General features: G+C 34.5%; 1 protein-coding gene across 4 annotated transcripts in view; it reads right to left on the bottom strand.

The window, feature by feature from the left end:
* The window catches only part of LOC106060054 (sushi, von Willebrand factor type A, EGF and pentraxin domain-containing protein 1-like), a 43,741-nt gene that overhangs the window by 7,731 nt on the left and 16,277 nt on the right, over positions 1–19,733 (bottom strand). For all 4 annotated transcript variants that reach the window (XM_056011288.1, XM_056011289.1, XM_056011287.1 and 1 more), the window contains exons 4-11: positions 18,556–18,714; positions 15,451–15,612; positions 13,806–13,967; positions 10,795–10,956; positions 8,945–9,106; positions 4,683–4,844; positions 3,009–3,107; positions 741–833 (exon numbers count right to left, since the gene is read on the bottom strand). In XM_056011288.1, the coding sequence (XP_055867263.1) occupies positions 741–833; positions 3,009–3,107; positions 4,683–4,844; positions 8,945–9,106; positions 10,795–10,956; positions 13,806–13,967; positions 15,451–15,612; positions 18,556–18,714 (1,161 nt within the window). The remainder of the gene's footprint in view (positions 1–740; positions 834–3,008; positions 3,108–4,682; positions 4,845–8,944; positions 9,107–10,794; positions 10,957–13,805; positions 13,968–15,450; positions 15,613–18,555; positions 18,715–19,733) is intronic.

Raw genomic sequence — 19,733 nt, forward strand, 5'->3', positions numbered from 1 at the left:
CAATTGCTACATGCATGGTCGTGGTATGTGTACGGAACTGTCTTTTTTTACGTTCGTTCAGAGTTTAAATCATTCTTGCTGTCATTTTACTGCTTTCTGTGTGAGATCTTGATAATGGCTATGTCTGGATGTGGCTAGATAAGTAGGTCGCAGCTGGGGCTGCGTAGTAACGGGAAATACTGCATTCGTCATTTTAATTTTCAGACTCGAATACAAGCCTTATTATTATTATTATTATTATGAGATCTTGTCTAGAAAGTAATTTTCTTTATTTCTTAAGGTGCGTACACAACGCATGAAATCAAACAAAGCCAGATGGCAATGAATTTTTGTGTTCACACAAACTATAAATTTAAAAAAAAAAATGTCAAAGTGCCGTCTCTTCTAGGAATATCAGGTGTCAATTCAAAATACCTTCCACAATCCTACCTCAAGCCAAGCAAAATGCCATTTTAGCAATCAGCGTATCAGTCATTATGGACATTTGGAAGAGGGTCTTCTTTTTAGTTAAATATCAGGGGTCTCATGGAGCAAAAGCTCTTTAAGATATGTTCAAGAATATGCTTTTATTTCTTAGAACAAATAACGCGAACCAGAAACTGTGGGACTTTGATTTAGGGATAACAGGTAGGTGTTTATACAAAGTGCATTCTCCGTTGTTTAAATGCATAGAATACACATACATATTTCTTATAAATTTAATTTTAATTCATTATTTTTGCGTTTCAAGGAAGACATACTTTTCAAGCACTTGTCATCGAAGTAGCCTTCTTTACATGGACATGTTCCATCCAGTCTGTTGCACGAATCATCTAGACATCCTGGACTACATCCTAAAAGAAAAAGGATTGTACACGTTTCTACAATGAAATGTCAGCCGTGCGGGGTATGCAAAGGAGCGGGGTTTACAAAGTTTATTTTACTTATAAACAAAGCATTACGAAAACTACGGCATGCCGGTGGGTGTTTATACCTGCTATATTTCCTTCTAAGAGTAGGGAAACGCTGAATTTAATACTTCGCTGCCTTGCTGCATTACCCAAACATAGGAAAGGCTACGGGAGACAACCCTGAGGAAAAATCAGATGCTGGTGGCCCTTAGGAGAGATAGTGGCACACTGTGCTACAGCCTGGCAGAGCCTGCTGCGCTTTCTGATCTTATGCTGTATCGGATAATCCGTTCCTTTGGTTACACCAGCTGCGTGGATTGGGGGGGGGGGGGAAGAGAGAAGTGGTGGGTTGGCGACATCGTTCAGACCATAAAGAATGTCCACACTTTCTTCTCTCTTATTATGTTCGAGATGAACCATAGCCGTTCTACGACTGAAGGAGGCGAACAAGTTCGCTGTGTGGCTAGTGTGTGGCTAGTGTGTGGCTAGTGTGTGGCTAGTGTTTCACACGCGTGTTGTACTCTATCTTTCACTTGTAGGAGCAACAACTGGAACACGATTGCGTCTTGAGAGACAGATTTTTGATGTGCAACAACTTTATGTACCGGTAGTTTACGGAAAGACACGATATGCACATGCAGGGTATAATAGGATGAGGGTTGATTGTTTTGTTTTTACTTTTTTTTTAATATATATTTGTGTAAGGTATACGCATATGCGGGTTATATGCGAGAAAATACGGTAATTTAAGGCTAAAACGAAATACGCCTTATATGCAACAAGATTTAAAAACATCTGATATTGTTCTTAAAATTGGAAGGACTATTTGTTGTATTATTAATAATTCTTTTGCAAGTATATTTCCACTTACGATGATAGATTTTCATAATTGTAAAGCATTGGCTGTAATACGACTTACGCAGTTTGAAAAGAGAACTCAAGAAGACGTAATGTTTGCAAAATATTGATTTCCAGACGATACAGAGTACTTTTTCCCTCAAAAAAAAACAGTCCCGATAAGTATAAACGACGTGTCAGCAACTTTTTAAGTGTTCTCCTAGTGTGGATACGTTTGTGGAACTATATCGTATTTTTACCGATAATACCTTAGAACCTTTCGATTGGTAACAATATCATTGTATAGAAATATCCGCTTAAAAAATTGTAACAATAATATAGTACAGAATAAGCCAGGGGTACTCAACCTGTGGGTCGCGACCCCCTTGGGGGTCGATTGACGATTTGCCAGGGGTCGCAATATAACATCGAAAAAATGGATTTTTTTGTGTGTATTCTTCTATTGCTGTGTATGTGAGTGGGAAAAGGGGGGGGGGGGGTCGCGGCAGACCTTGGGATTGTAAAAAGGGGTCGCCGAGCCTAAAAGGTTGAGAACCGCTGACTTAAGCCCTGATTCAACGATCACGACATCCGTCTTACTTATCCTCATGAAATTTCGTACACAGGTTCCCCTTACCTTCTAGATGCTCAATAGGAACGGATTTTAAAGGATAACAACATTAGGACCACAATTCTCGAAATCCGCAAGCCTTTTATTAAACCTTAGTTTTTTATTTTCGCTATTTCCCCCAAGGCGCAGTCTCATTAGGAAGCATATATAGAAATATGTCACAAATTTCATATTTTTAAAACATTTTTGTTTTTTTTTTTCCCTAATTCTACTTATTTTTAATATGCTTTACACCATTTTCAATTAATTTTAGACAAAACCAATAATAATTGCATAAATAATCTTAATCTAAAGTCCTTTTTTTCTTTTTTGATATATAGAGAGAGAAATATAGAGATAGAGAGAGAGTAAGGAATAAAAATAAGGGCCTCGAGTGTTTGTTACTATTAATAGTGAATAGTTATAAAAGTGGTGTATTTTTATGAAAAAAACTGCTTGCATAAATGATTTTTCGCTCTTAGAAAAGAAAAAATAGCCGTTGCATCAGAACGTTGAATGGACCAAAATATTATGATGTCGTATTTTCACTATTTCTAGTTTACGAGATCTAAATGGGACGGACGGACAGACGGACAGACAGACGGACGGACAGACATTTCACACAAAACTAATAGTGTCTTTTCCCCTTTCGGGGGCCGCTAAAAACCTACGCTTTGAACATTGTGTTCCGTAATATCCACTCAGGCACACACAGGTACTGGTTCCTGTATATTTACACGGATCATTTTTTATGCAAATTTTCGGACAATCTAGAAAAATATAACAAAATGATACATTAATATGTACTAACTACAACACTACATAGCAGTTATAGTTCACGTGTCCAATATGAAACACTACTTATTAATTCTTGTTTTAATTTTTTTTCCACTTATATGAATGCTGAATAATTTTTTTCTCTTTAATTTTTTTTTTCTGTAAATGTAGGTACTTTTACATTTTGTCATTGTTTAAGTTGGTAATAACATTTCTTCAAAAATAATTTACTTGTTGAAAATAATATCAACTAATGCGCTCTCGTATTTGTAACTATATTGTTAGTGAATATATAGTGAATAGTTTTAAAATTGGAGATTTTTTGTGGGAAAACTACTTGCATAGTTGATTTTAAAAATTAAATTTCAGAAAATTTCAGAAAAAAAAAAGGAATTTTGAAAGGTCTAAAATATCCTGATTTCGGACCTTCATTAAGAGATGTAAAAGAAACATCTTAAAAATACACTAGTGGGACTAAATAGAAAACACCAAACTGTGGAAGATGGGTGCACAGAAAAATATAAAGGATCAAATCTTAGAGAAAAAGTGAAGATGAATTGGTCATACCCTCATAAATGATGCCAACAACAGAGCTAGGCACGAAACAAAACATGATAGCTCAAGTCTTTAAAAGTATATACAGAAATCGTAGTGTATTAAACATAGACAGTGTTTTTGTCTTTCCAAATCTTACAGAGAAAAAGAAATGTTTTTAATGCTTTCGATTTGTAAAGATTTAACAAACATATACAAGATGATAGAATGTGTACCGAGTTCAACTTCATTTTGTAAGCTATGTTACAACAAAACGGAGATTAGAGTAGACACAAGGCGGTGTCAGAGTCTAATACGTTTAAATATTTTTAACCAGAGAAACATTTTAAACTTTAAAGTATATATTTTTTAAAAGACAATACCTCAATTATTTTACACATAATAAAATACATTTTAAAGTTAAACTTTTTTGGTTCAGTTCAAGTATAGAACCCTTGACACTGTCAGCTGCAAAACAAAAAGCGTTTTTAGGTTCTGTCTGCGAGGTGTTTATTGGTATGTTCATCTTAAGTACATCTAAATCTAACACTACACCTAAAGATATGATTTAGAACTCTTAAGATCTAGGCTAGATCTACTTCTCGATCTAGAATCTACATGCAATCTATATTAGATTTATGTAAAAATATAAGCAACGATTATATAAACCTTAATAAAATTAAAGCAACTATAAATTCACCCAGTATTGACATAATTACACGTTAAAAAGGCTGACTACGCCATGTTGGCTCTACACCTAGATATAGTTTCCAGTATGATTTACAATTATTATTATTTTCTTTGAAAAATTAGAACGATCAAACTAAATTCTCCCGTGTGGTCATTAAGGTAGTAATTATTTTCTCAGCGATATACATCAACTGTAATTTTTTTAGGAAAATTATTAGAATGGTTTTTCGATATTTGCTTGCTGATTTCAACAGAGGTATTTTAAAAACATTGTTACCAATTAACATTTCTAGAAATTAAATAACATTTTGCAGAATGTAAGTACATTAATAAATAGATCTTACCCAAAGAGCAATTACTAATGTCTGTACTCCCAACTTCTCTTGTTGTTTTATTCATAGGACATTTTGAACATGGCTGAGTTCCAAAAAAGTTTTTATAGGTTCCATTTGGGCAAATAGAGCAGGAAATGTTGTCCCTTGAATAGAACCCTGGTTCACAATTAGCTGTTTTAGCGTACCAAATAGAAAAATGTGTTCGTATGAAAGGTGGAAAGAAAATAAATCTGTAAGTAAGTTACTATCTGAGCACCAAATTTACTTCTTGGTTGTATTACAAACTTCAAATAGTTTGCAGCACTGTCTTCATTTAATTGTATTGAAAATATATCAGGAGAAACAGAACACATTTTGTTAGGAAAAAAGGTACCTATCACTAATACGTGTATTACTTATTACAATTGGATACGTAACAGTATTTTTAATGTCTTTTTTTTTGTCTACAATTTCTAATATAAGGTTACACTATTTCCATAAAAAATACTATAATTAATGTACAATAGCCCTTGACCTCTCACTCAATTGCAGACTGATAACTAATTTTCTCCCTTGTGACGGACACAAAATTACAAAAGCATTAAACTGTTTTTACTTACCGTGTACATACAATTTTGGACATTACAATACGTAGAAATGTATTATTTTCTCGGAAACGATTTTTTTTAATTCACAGTTTCGACTTCCTATCTTTTTTTTTTATTATAACCGACACTTTCTGTTTAATAGTTTATTCTAAAATTTGGTTTCTTTCTCTAAGCTTCATGACAAGTGTAACTTCAATAGTAATTCTTAAATCTTAACACACTATAGTAGACACTATATAGCAGGGGTCTCAAATTCATATCAGCATGTGGGCCACAGTGGAAAGTAACAATCAGTCAGCGGGCCACACCACGAAAAGAGAATGTCTTTTCATTAAATTTTAATAACACTACTGTCACTGCAGTTCAATACTAAAATAAAGTTTTTATATAATTATTAATTACATTTATTGTAGTTTATTACATGCACAGGCAGTTTAGTTTACTAAAATAAGTTGACGTTGCCTCTGTCACTAATAAAAAAAAAGCAGAAACTGTAGTTCTCCCCCCCCCCCCCCGAAAAAAAACAAACTATAATTACTAAGCCTTCTGCAGATGGCTCATGTTTCTGTCCACTCAGCACAGAGCGTTTGGCAGAGACCAGACCATCGACTTTAGGCCTGAAGTCGCGTGTTGTGGCCATCCGTAAGGTTGCTCTCAGATGCTCATTAGTCAGTCTTGATCGTAATGCTGTTTTGTTGATCTTCATTCTGGAGAAAAACTGTTCGCAAACGTACGTACTCCCAAACATCGCATCGCAAGAATTTTAGCAGCTGCGCAAAATAAGTTTGGAAACTTCTCTCTGGGATGAAACTGGTAGAAATCTGGAACGCCAACATCAGCGTATTTTTGCTTCAGAACAGTATCACACTTCAGCTCAAGTAGTTCAGTCTGGACTTCCACTGTAACATTTTTCACGTCAACTGCGAACAGAGTGGCAACAAGGAAAAACTGTGGTTCGAGAGCAGTGAATTGCTGAAAGCGGTGTTCAAAATCTTCCAGTAGTCTGGAGAGGATGTCTACGTAGTCATTTAGGCGCTGTGGTTCAACCGTTATGCTCTGAAAAAAAGAGAAACGAGCCAGGTTTCCATCTGCCAGCTGAGTGGCCCACAACGTCAGCTTTTATCTGAATGAATCAAACATTACGGTAATCAGCTGCTTTGTGCCCTGTAGTTGTGAATTGATTGCATTGAGATGTTGCGTGATGTCAGTATAAAAAGAAAGATCTAACAAAAACATTAGGTCACTGAGCTGAGGTATGTCTCTACCTTTCATTGCCATGAGCAATGCTATTTCCCGTCTCAGTTCAAAAAATCTCTGCAGCACTTTTCCACGACTCAACCATCTGACTTCCGTATGATACAGCAACTCTCCGTATTCCGTTTCTAAATCAGCTAGAAATGACACAAACTGTCTGTGGTTTAGGCCCCGTACACGTAAGAAGTTCACCGTCTTCACGACAACATCCATCACGTTCTTCAATTGTAGACTTTTGCCACAGAGTGCTTCTTGGTGCAGAATGCAGTGTATGGCTGCAAAAGGTCCCGCCACCAAACTTTTCTGAACACATTGCTGGTGCACCGTCCGTAGCCACTGAAAAAGTTTTTCCCACGGTAGCCCACACCTGTCAATACAAGCTTTCAGTTCTTGAAACACGTCGCGTCAATTCGTCGTTCCTTTCAAGGGTAGTAAGTAAAATAGCCCTCCACAATGTTCAAGTTTTCGTCGACCCCACAAATAAATACGACACAGTATGCGGTGTCTGTTGCACCAGTAGACTCGTCCAGTGCAACGGAATATGCTACAAAGTCTTTTGCAGCGGCAATCAGTTACTGTTGAACATTTGTCGCTGACTCAGTGATCCTGCTTGCCACTGTGTTCGCAGACAAACTTATGCCTTCGAAGGGCTTCTTTTTTCTCGGGGCAGATAATTTCACACGCCTGTAGCATACACTCTTTTACAAACTGGCCTTCAGTGAATGGTCGTGATGCCTTTGCTATCATCTCGCTAACAACAAAGCTTGCCTTCACAGAATCTTGACACATGTACCCCATCCCTCCCCATCTCCCTCTCTTTCTCCTGTTTCGCTAACGGTCGGAACAGTGGTATAATGGTGGCCCGATTCTAGCCGCAAGCGGCCAGCGGTAGGAATCAGGCCACCGTTCACTCAGCTGAAAGCCTAAGCGGTTGGTGGGCGACAGTGACACCTCATTTACTAATTTGTGCAGTTGTAAATCATTTCACGGCTTATATGTGGTCATCGTAAATTTTATCTAATTTTTTTAAATTCGCGGACGTTGTCGCGGGCCACACAAAATAGTTTCCCGCGGGCCATGTGTTTGAGACCCCTGCTAGATAGTAACATTTTATTCTTTTTTATATAAGTGTTATTTGAACGAATGCGTGTGCTAAAAAGGCACGTGTTTGTTGGTTCAAAATTGTTAAAAAGTAATGAAGAACATCATGGTCTAATTTGAAAAATTTGATTTATTTATTATCTTTTTTTTATATCTATCCAATGAGTAATCTATAATATTGTTTTAAAACTTTTATGATGTATGTCCATAAGTTTGTGATGTTTCATCTTCATCATGCAAGTATAAATTATTCTACATTTTATTCTTTCTAAACATGGTTCTGACATTTAAATAGCATTTTAGCATCTATTTCATTATACCGATCGTGTGTACATTTTAATTTTATTTCTGCACATTGTTTCATTAGAGAACGTAGAGATTTAGATCTAGACACGGTCGAAAGAAACACAAACATTTGATACTATGTATGAGTATATTTGGTCAAGAAGTGTCGTACAACAAGGCGTGTAAAGTCTAAATCTAGATCTGTCTGTTGTTTTCAAATAGAATTGGGTTCGGTTTTTTTTTTCAAATTCTATTTTTTAATGTCTAATTTGACCAATATTCATTAGCTCATATATGGTAAGGTCGAAAGAAAAAAAAAAGCAGCTACTAGATACATTATATTGTTTTGTCTTGTTTTTGAATAAAAGAAAAATTTGTTATGATTTTGCGCTTGCCTTTTATACCATACGATTACAACAAACTGTACAAGTAAATTTCCTCTTTCAGACCTTGTGATCTATAGAACAGATGATCTATTTTGTGGCCTACGGTTTACGAGGGTTCCATGTGGCAAGCACAACGACCAACCGCATTTACTTTTTCCCAACTTATGTCAGGTACCCATTAGAAATGGGTGGATTCAGAGGCGCCGAAAGATCCCGAAATTAAAAATTCCAGTCGTCACCATGATTCGAACCCGGAACCCCTGGCTCGGAGCTAAGCGCTTTACCGCCCAAACCACCGACAATGTAAAGTTTGTTTTTAATGATAATTTAAAAAACGATCAAACGCTTTTGTGGTGATTATTGTAAAAACAAAAAAACAATTCCAAGTAGTATAGCAAATATAGGTTCATGGCCTTCCATATTTAGATGTGAATTATCATACCGTTGAATTGATGACAGAAACATGAGCATGTATTCAATACATAAATATACACCTAAATAAATACTTATTATTAAATCTTTTCAGTAAGGAACACTGCAATACCAGAAACATTTCAATGTATTTTCGAACAAAAAATTGGTTTAAACATTTATAACTACATTAAAAATAGTGTTTTATTCTTAAGTAACTCGACAAAAGAAAAAAAAAACAACTTACTAATAGAACAATGACTTATTTCCGTACTTCCGACGTCTGATGTTGTTTTATGCAAGGGACACTTTAAACATGACTGACTTCCAGTGAATTGTTTATATGTTCCATTTGTGCAAGCAGAGCAGGAAATATTATCCTCTGAATAAAACCCTGGTTCACAGTGTGCTGTTTCATAGTATAAAATAAAAGATTATGTAGTCTTTTAACCCTAATATACTACGGACTAACATGTATCAAGATTGTCTGAAACTACCTAACGGATTCGCATGAAATTTCGCAAACACTAATCTTTTGCCACTTGCTTGCTTTAAACTTTTTTTCGGTATTTTCCTCAAAGCTTTCATTCTATGATCAATCATTAAAAAATAGCACAAAAAAGACTTCCGTATTTTTAAAGCATGTTTTCTTTCTTTTTTACAAAGCTAATATTATTTCTGTCTCTCTGTCTGTTTGTGTGGTAAAACATTTACATCAATGGATTCATGACTTACTAATAGGAAGAGAACAGACTGTAAAAATAAATGGCTCCAAATCAACACCAATACTAGTAACATCAGGTTTACTTTAAAGAACAGTCTTAGGCACATTGCTGTCTCTAAGTTACGTAAATGATCTACTAAATTACATTAGTTTAGAAATAAATGTCAGATTACTTGCAGACAATTGCATAAAATAAAGAAGAATATGAAAAACACAGCACAAAAATTGAAATAGAAAAAAGAATGAGAAGAATTACAGAAATGAAAATCAAATGGAGCATGTCATTCCACCCAGAAAAATGCCAGTTTTTTAAGAGTAACAAATCCAAAAATCAGAAGAAATAAAAACTACTTATTTAATTTAAGTTAAACCAGTTACATAGACTAAAAACTCAAAATATATAGGTGTAATAATAAATGAAAAGTCATCATGGTAAGAAAATCAAGCAAAACTTTAGGGTTTATTAATATATATATATATATATATATATATATATATATATATATATATATATATATATATATATATATATATATATATATATATATATATATATATATATATATATATATATACAAATAAAACAAGAACATAAGACTCAAATTCAATTTAACTTTAGTAAGGCCAATATTAGAATATGCATTCTCAGTTTGGAATCCCTCAACTCAAGAAAACCTATGAGTAAAATCACGAAACTTAGAGACACTTCAGGACAGATGAATAAAAAGTTAAATTAGCTATAATACACAAATCACTAGAACAAATTCTTTCAAGTGTCATTATATACTGGAATGGGGTTGCCTAATTTAGTCAGAAAATCTTAAGACTTAGCAGAACCTAGGTCAATGATTGATACAAATGAAATGAAATGCGAAGAAGATAATTATCTTCTTTTTTAAAGTAAGGTCTGTAATATATAAGATATAAGATATAAGATAATATAAAAGATAAGATATAAGATATGAAATATATGATACAAAACAAGGAAATTAATCTTTCAGTAATCACAACAAAAAAACTAATCTCTTAGATAAATGAGCACTTTATTTTAACCAACATCCATTCTCAGATCAAGTTGAACCTTTAAATAATTATATATTGTACTGAACAAAGCGTAAATCAATTATGTATAAGTCAATTAATCATTTGTAATTATTATATTTTATGGAAAAGGGGAAATAACATCTAAATTTTTAAAAATATAGATGTAAATACGAAGTTATTTTCCCCAGATAAGCTTTGCAATTATGTCAATCAAATGTTCCTAATAACATATAGACAAGAGTGTTAATTTTAAACGCGTGTTGTAATAAAAGCAAAAAAAGCTTTTTTTTCTTTTCTAGCGTGTAAGTAAATAAATATATATAGCTTACCAAAAGAGCAATTGCTAATGTCAGTAGCTCCCAAATCTGTTGTAGTTTTGTCGCTAGGGCATTTTGAACATGGTTGATTCCCAGTAAAGTCTTTATACGTTCCATTAGGGCAAATAGAGCAGGAAATGTTGTCACTTGAATAGAACCCTGGTTCACAATGTGCTGGTGCCAAACAGAAAAATAAATTTATATGAAAAGTTTGAAGAAAACCAATGTTCAATTTAGTGATTATATCAACATCCAAATTCTCTCAGAGATTATTCCAAAAACGTATGTGTTTTTATTTTCTTTCTTGGTCCATTTGGGGTAAAATACGAACGATTATTGCAGATCTATAGTAATCACTTATAGGTAAAATGCCTCTGATATAGCTTAGAATAATAATTTAAAATTATCTACAGTGTGAGATTTACTCTTTATGAAGAAAAATAAAGTACGTATTACTTACTACCATATTATCTAGGGTTACAAATGGGTTTTGCAACTTTAATTTGTAAAAAACTAAAAAATTCATTTTTATTTTGGTTTCTAATATTAGTTTAAAAAATCTATACTTATTTTTTATCAGAGTTTTACATCAGCCACAAAAGAATAACAATAAACAAAAAATAAAGTGCCATTATTACTTTGGATATTGAACAACCATATCCTATTGAAGAAAGATACGGCAATGATCTTTGTTATCTTAAACGTTATTTCATGTTTTTATAAAGCCGACATATTGATATAATGTGCCCTATATTTATTGAATAATATGTATTGGGTTATTAATATATATATATATCATGGTCGTAGCCAGGATTTTTTTTTCGTGGACGTTTTTTTTTTGGGGGGTGGATTCCCCCCCCCCCCCCGCCATTTATAATAATATTAGTGTGTGTGTGTGTACATAATTAATCTTTATTACATTCTGACCCTTCATTCTTTCAAAAGTTTATTGTATCCTAGAATAGGGTCTTCCTGAAGTTAGTGTAAAAATTGTAGACTCCCCGTCTTTGCCAGTAAAGGGGCCTGGGGGAGCTCTGGGTTTCGGGGAGGAGCCCAGCCGCCAAACACTATTTCCAGTATTAAAAGTCAACAAAATGCTTATTCAGAGATATCTATAGTGTATTATCCAACTATTAAAAAGTTTTTTTTCATAATCCTAATCTGGTATTCTTAATTACTTAGATCATCATGCGTCGTTTGGCGCATTGGGCGGTAAGCTGCTTCCATAAAAATCTGTCACTGCCAATGTCTGAAGCCTGTTCCCTCTTGCTCTGAGGACCTTCATGAAAGTGTGGCGCCAAGTTGTACTAGGATGTACCTGTTTCCTCGTAATGTCCTCCATGTCATCGGAACTCTTATTATGTTTAATTCATTTTGTTGGAGAACATGTCCCGCAAACCTCCTACGACGCTGTGTCACAACCTTACTAAGGGGTCGACTCCCAGTTCGGCATAGAATTTCTTTTTTTTTGAGACCAGATCTCTATAATTGACTCCTAAAATCCGTCTTAGTAATCTTTGTTGGGCCACATTTAGTCTTTTTAATTTCGTCAGATGACTGTCCCCTCCACTTTATTAATCAGCCAAGCCACTGGAAGAAATTAGTAACCTCTCTTGACTATGCTCAGGTAACTAGGTGATTGTAGTTTTCTTTAGATTTTTTATCGAAAGGGGAATTTTTATTATCAAAATAATTTTTTTTTTTGGGGGGGGGGGGGGGGTGAGAGTAAAAAAAAATATATCTCTGGAGTTTTTTAAAAGATATTCAAAACCCCATTTAGCTACGCTTATAGAATTAGGTGACAGTAGTTTGCTTTAGAAAAATATTGTGACAGTAGTTTGCTTCAGAAAAATATTGAACTCTCTGTAGAAGAATTTTCAACTCAAAACCATCTGAAGGGGTTTTAAACTTTAAAAAAAGCCCTCAGTACGAAGGGGTTTAAATTTTTTTATATTGAATAGGTATTTTTTTAGCTGCTGGAGGGAATTTAAACAGGTATTCCCTCTTGGCTACGCTCATAGAATCATATGTATGAATAGTCTTGTATTGAAGATGGGGTTTTATCGTAAATTTTAGAGGTAGTTTTAAAATCAAAATCTTCCATAGCTATGCTCTTGGAATTTGGGGATTTTAGTTTGCACTTTTTTGTTTTGTTTTATAGAAGAGGCGGATTTAACTGCTAAACCCCCTGGTTCGGGGGTTTTAAACTCAAAACGTCATTGGCTGCACTGGGGCAAGTGATGGTTTAATATTAAAATCTGTCCTAAAAAAAATCAATGCAAATAAATTAGTCCCTAAATTCCACTCCTGTGCAGGTGGGTGTGTCTCATTTCGGGAGGTGGAAGAAACCCAATGGAAACGTCCTCCCCGGGTAATCTTTGAAGTAAAGACATAAATCTTGTGAAAGCTTGTAAGCAATACAAAAAAAAATTACTTATTAGGAACGTACACTATTACATTGCCTATGCTCTTATAGTATGTTTTAGATAGACACAAAGTAGTATGTGTCATGGGGAGGTATGGTGAGAATGAATATATTACTTTGATATTTCGGTATGATAGTTATATCCCTTTGTTTAAGTACTCCCATGCTATGAATGTGAATAGTCTTGCACGTGTTATGAACTGATTGATTTTGTCTTCTTCGTTGAACTTGCGAGAGAGTGTGTTAGTCAGTGAAGTCTTGTGCCAGGTCCAGGAAAGCTGGACGGTCGCTTCCTGGACTATTGTTTTGTATTAATTCTTGAGAGTGTTACAATTGTGTGCTTTATTCGATTTTAAAGGGTATGTGTTATTCATGAATAGCTGGAGTTTATGTATATTGAGTATTAATTGTTCTTATTTAAGTAACCCCTAATGAGCCAAAAAAAGCAATAATAGGAACCCGACAGTATCTAAAACAAATATATGTTAAGACATTCAAAAACATTAGTTTTCTAAAAGAAAAACTGCTTTATTAACATTTTTAGTACATACTTAAGCTTTTTTTTGTTCCATTAAGTAACTCAATGAATAGATCTTACCATAAGAGCAATTACTGATGTCTATAGCACCTACGTTAGTTGTAGTTCTATTCTTCGGACACTTTAAACATGCCTGATTTCCAGTAAAGTTTTTATAGGTTCCATTGGGGCAAATAATGCAGGAAATGTTATTCATTAAATAGAATCCAGGTACACAGTGTGCTGTTTTATCGAGCAAAAAGAAAAAAAAAAGTTTGCTGATTACAATATTTCTAGAAAACGCGATTGTCATTTCTAGCTTTTGAAACGTTCAACGTTTCTTTTCGAATATTTTACAAATGTCAAAATCACTAATCACTTAAAATTAATCCAAAAAGTGTGCATAAATCTAGATTATAGATCTTGACTAGATCTTCAAAGTTGTACGAGTTATAATGGTACCATTAACAATTGGTTTTATATACCATCTTAGCTTATATTATGCCCGCTGGCTTAAACGGTAAAATCATTCGATCAAGAAGCTGATGGTGTAAACGTCACGCGTTCGATACCCAATTTGAGCTATTATTTTAAAAAATTAGTTTTGAATATAGCTTTTCAGTTTTAGAATGGAGGTAGTGTCTTAAAAAAAAAATTATTGTTTTTATTGTTTATTTTTTAAGAATCCTACCATTCTTTTTTATCTTTTTCATGGAAGGAAAAAATTACACATAAGCTTCAAATTGCCTGTAGAGAGTTCGAACCATCAAGTAAAAAAATATTTCAAGCCAAATTCATATTAATACCTGTTAAAGAAATGTACTAGTGCTTCGCGTTTAAAACGCTATTGTTATGGGTTTAATCCCCATTCTGACTTTTTTTAATCTTTAGTTTTTAATGAGAACTAAAATATCTAAAAGAATGGTCTGGTTTACTTTATTGTTTTAACATAAGAAACGTATTAATTTTTAAAAATATTTTTGATATAGGTATGTATACATTTCAAACTTAAAAAAAAAACAAGTTTATATTTTGTGTCGTTGTAGCTTCATCTATTTATTGGTTTGGCTCAGTCATTTAATTATATTTGTAATAGATCTAGAGTTCTAGACTAGCATTAATAAAACTGTGCTATTATTATATTTTTAGCTATTTGCTTTGTCTTACACAATTTTATTTTATTTTCAAATCGCTATGAACCTATCCTTTGTCTGCACAAATTCGAAATTGGTAGTGGAAGAAAGAAGGGGTTATCTGGGTTATTATTTTTCTTTTTAAAAGTATTGATACATTTTTTTAAGTGAGCAACCTGAATTACAACTCGAGGGCTGAGGGCTCTTTAGCCTTCTTAAGCCAAAACGGTTACCCCTGTACTTTTGAGAATGCTTATAAAAATTGGTTTTAAAGTTATATATAGTTACTTTCATTTTTTATCTACAAACAATAAACAGGACTAATTCAAATTATATCAAGTAAGGAAAATATCTTTCCCTTGTTCGAAATACAAAACAAAACAAAAATAAATACAAACATTTAAGTAATTGATTGGTTAACTTTTTTAAAAATTGATTTGTGTGTTTCAAGTTAAAGAAATACTTCTGCAAAATTTCAGCTAGATTCGAGATTGGGTGTGGGAGAAATAACGTGTACAATCTTTTTACCAGAAAGACAGACAGACAGAGTGAGTTGATACAAGCTTTGTACAACTAATAAAACAAAATCGTACCAAATGAGCAATTGGTAATGTCAGTGCTACCATTTTCTGTTGTAGTTCTATAATTTGGACAATGTAAACACTGCTGATTTCCAGTAAAGTTTTTGTAGGTACCAATCGGGCAATCAAGGCAGAAAATGTTGTCCATTGAGTAGAATCCTAGTTCACAATGTGCTGGTTTACAGAATGCAAAAAAAGATAAAAAGTGTTGTTTTTTTATTACATAAATGTAAGAAATTCAGTTTTAAATTGAGTGGCTATTTGAAAATCACACGTTTATCTTTAAATATTTTACACATGTTAATTATTTTTCTATTATGAGTTAAACCAAAACATTTAACACAGAGCATAATAAATGGAGACACACAAGATATACATTTAATAAGCAAATTATTTTATAAATTCCTTTTCTATTTACACAAACATGCAGCAATATTTTTCCCTCGTGTTTTTTTTTTCTTGCCATTTTAATTTATAACTAATCACTTTTTTATTTAAAAAATCTTTTACAATTAAAAATCATGCTATGAAAGTTATAAAGATACAGTTAACATAAAAATGTATTTATGCTACATAAAAAAAATGGACTAAATATGTTTTTTTTTCTATTTTGCATTCTTTATCACATTGAGAATGTTTATTTGTTTAATAATTCATATACCATCTATTTATGAGTAGCTTTATTCTAAAGGGACATTTCACGTACATGAAAATAATGAGGACTTCCGAGACGAAGTATCCTTTCGCGTATTGATGAGATATCAGTTTAAAGAAGGTAAAGGTAATCCTCAAGCAGACCTTGATAAGGTCAAAGGAAACAGAAATGCTTAAAACTAACCTGCTGGTCTAAATGGGGTAGAGGTGGGTAAGTGGTTAAACGGATGTCTCTCTCTCTCATATCTCTCATCTCTCTCCTCTCTCTCCTCTCCTCTCTCTCCTCTCTCTCTCCTCTCTCTCCTCTCTCTCTCCTCTCTCTCCTCTCTCCTCTCTCTAATATCTCTTATCTCTCACCTTCCCTCCTCTGTCTCTCCTCTCTCTCTCCTCTCTCCTCTCTCTCCTCTCTCTCATATCTCTCATCTCTCTCCTCTCTCTCACTCCCCTCTCTCCTCTCTCCTCTCTTTCCTCTCTCTCTCATATCTCTCATCTCTCTCCTCTCTCTCCTCTCTCCTCTCTTTTTCTCATCTCTCTCCTCTCTCTCTCCTCTCTCTCTATCCTCTCTCGCTCCTCTCCCTCTCCACTCTCTCTCTCCTCTCTCTAACCTCTCTCTCTCTTCTCTTTTACCTCTCTGTCTCCTCTCTCTCCTCTTTCTTTCTTTCCTCTCTCTCTTCTTCTCCTCTTTCTCTCTTTTCTCTTCTCTACCCCCTCTCTCGTTCATTTCCCTTATCCTCTTTTGCTCCTCTTCCTCTCTTTCATCTCTCTCCCATCTCTCTTTTTTCTCTCTCCTCTCTCTCCTCTCTCTCCTCTCTCTTTCCTCTCTTGCTCCTCTCTCTCTCTCTTCTCTCTCACTCTCTAATCTTTCTTCTTTCTCTCTCCTCTCTCTCGCTCCTCTCCATTTCTCTCCTCTCTCTCTTCTCTCTCTCTTTCTCCCCTCTCTCCTCTCCCTCTTCTCTCTCTTTCTCCTCTGTCTCTCTCCTCTCTCTCTCTCTCTCTCCTCTCTCTTTACTCTCTCTTTCTCTCTCTCCTCTCTCTTTAATGGTTTGTGTGACCCCCCTTTGAATACCCCTCTCGCCCACACCACTTTTTTTTAACCCTTTAAATTTAAGAAAGACAAAGACTTATCCCACGGCACCAAAATTAGACTGATGCGCTCCCTGGTCATGGCCACATTTTATATTTTTGTGAGTCTCGGACGTTGACTGCAGAGCTAGAGAGGAGATATCCTAGCAATGGAATAGAGATGTAACAGAAGGATCCTAGGTATCATATTCAAAGACCGCATACAAACCATGATAGTTGAGACAGGGTTACTTAATAAGATAAGATAAGATTACCTGCTAACTAGAGAAATAAAAGGCAAGCTAAAAATCTTTGGCCATATTACACGATCGCTGGGGCTCGCAAAGACTTTCCTTCAGGGAACAGTACCAGAAAAAAAAAGAGGTAGACAGAGAAAGCGATGGAGTACAACATTAAATAATGGACGGGCCTGCCATTTAAAGCGGTTCCAAGACAAAAGACAAAGAGAAATGGAGAAAGACGGTCGACGAATCTTGCATAGTGCCCCAATAGTCCAACAGACTAAGGGATAGGTAAAGGTAAACGTAGAGATAAATGTAAAAAACAAATTAAGAACACAAGTTATGTACAATGAAGTCCTCGAAAACAATCGTGATTATCCCAGAGGTCTGTAAATAAGTTCTCACATTTAAACTAATAATTGTGTGGGTTGCGAATTCTACATCTAAGTGTAGGCGTTGACGAGCAGACAGTGCTTCACAGTTTAATAATTTAATCTACACACGCACACGAGCGAAATCATTATAGTCTTTTTAACCCATAAAATATATTTATTTATATGTTTGATGCTATTAGATTTGATCTTTAATTATGCCGTGTCTAAAGAAATTGAAATGTAAATGCAATATGTAGTCATAGACATTAAATTATATTGAAAAATAAAAATAAAATATTTAAAAATACGATTTTGTGTGATGTTTATTAGCTTTCTGTATACAATGCTGCCTTTTGGAAAAATACAAAAATAAAGGAAATATAAAGGCTAATAGAAAGCTTGCGATATTTATCAAATTGCGTTGTTTAGGTTGCAAATATGTAAATATGTCACAACCGTTAATAAACAAGACTTGGATAGCACTTTAGAGGAAAACGTTAGATGAGTACGAAGTGTCATACGAATCCGTTCTTTAGTTACTGAGATCTCTTGGGACATGCAAAAATAATGATGAATGAATATAAGTAAGTCATCGGTATTTTGCGCTTACAATATAGATTAGAACGTATTTATCTTTTTTTTCCAAGATCAATATATATCATACACAATACAAGGTTTCAAAATTTAGAAAAAAATGAAAATAAGATACATCTTAGATTCGGTTTCTAATGCGATAAAATACAATAATACTGTAATATAAAATACAATAAAACTTCAAAACTTACTGATGTTACAATTAGTAATAGAGCTGGAGCCTTGTCCCAATGTTATTTTATGATCAGGACACTTCGTACAGTTACTGTTTGCGTTTTCATCCTTGTAGAAACCAATGTTACATTCAGAGCAATTATTATTCTTGTATTCTTTTCCAGTTGCGCATACATCTGAAAATTTTTGTAGCTATTTTTATGTTAAGACGTTTACTTAATATATATATATTAGTTTTATCGTCGAGAGTAGAAAAAAATCTACAGAAATACCACAAATAATGAAAACCTCTTCAGGTACACGATAAATTAAAAGGATTTCAGTTTTCTATGCTGAGTTATTTACTAGTTGACCCGCGTATATACAGAGAAGATTACTCTCCACCAACACACTTTTTTTTTCTGCGCCACGTAACTCTAGTCCGACATGCTAAAATAAAAGAGTTATCGTTGCATCAAGGGTTAGAGAGTCAACGTGCTTGCCTGGTGTCTCTCATGGTTTGGCGAAGTTGAAAATTATATATACAGATTAGTTACTTTATAGTTTGACACTTGTTATTTTCATAATAGTCATAAGAGATGAGACTAAGACACCTGGAACTACAGGACTATAGAAGACAGCCTACATCTTCCTGACTGATCATACCTCTCTCTGGGAAAGATCCAAGCTGGTGTCAATTATTACATCCCTATTACCGAAGGCTACTATCTCAAGACGCTCTTGTTAGAAGCGAAGTCAAAGGTCGAGCACACAAGGGGAACTCCCCAATTTTTCTGCTCTGTACCACATCAGCCGTGAAGGTGTCAACCATAAAAAAAAACACTTCCCCTTGAGGAATGGTGTATTTATAGTTACATCTTTGTTGGGTTTTCTTCTTTCCCCGCCAGTGCAATGAACTTGGTCCTTAGGTACCCCCGACGGGGGTTCTTGTTTTCTACTCTATTGGCCTAATCGATTCATCTACACCCGAGCGCCATGATGAAGCAGAGAAGCATGGCCCCGGATAGTCTGGCACTACAACGACTATATGTCACTCTTACATACAATAGAGTATCTCTGGACTAGATTTTCCTTGGCTGTTTTCTCTCTCTCATATCTAGCTGAACCTGCACCCAGGGCCAGTCTTAGGTCACTGCAACCTATGCGGCCGCATGTGGCCCTGCATTTTTTATAGGCACCGCAAGAATTCTATGTG

Source organism: Biomphalaria glabrata, chromosome 14 (genome assembly GCF_947242115.1).
Source record: "Biomphalaria glabrata chromosome 14, xgBioGlab47.1, whole genome shotgun sequence".
Classification (NCBI taxonomy): Eukaryota; Metazoa; Mollusca; class Gastropoda; family Planorbidae; genus Biomphalaria; species Biomphalaria glabrata.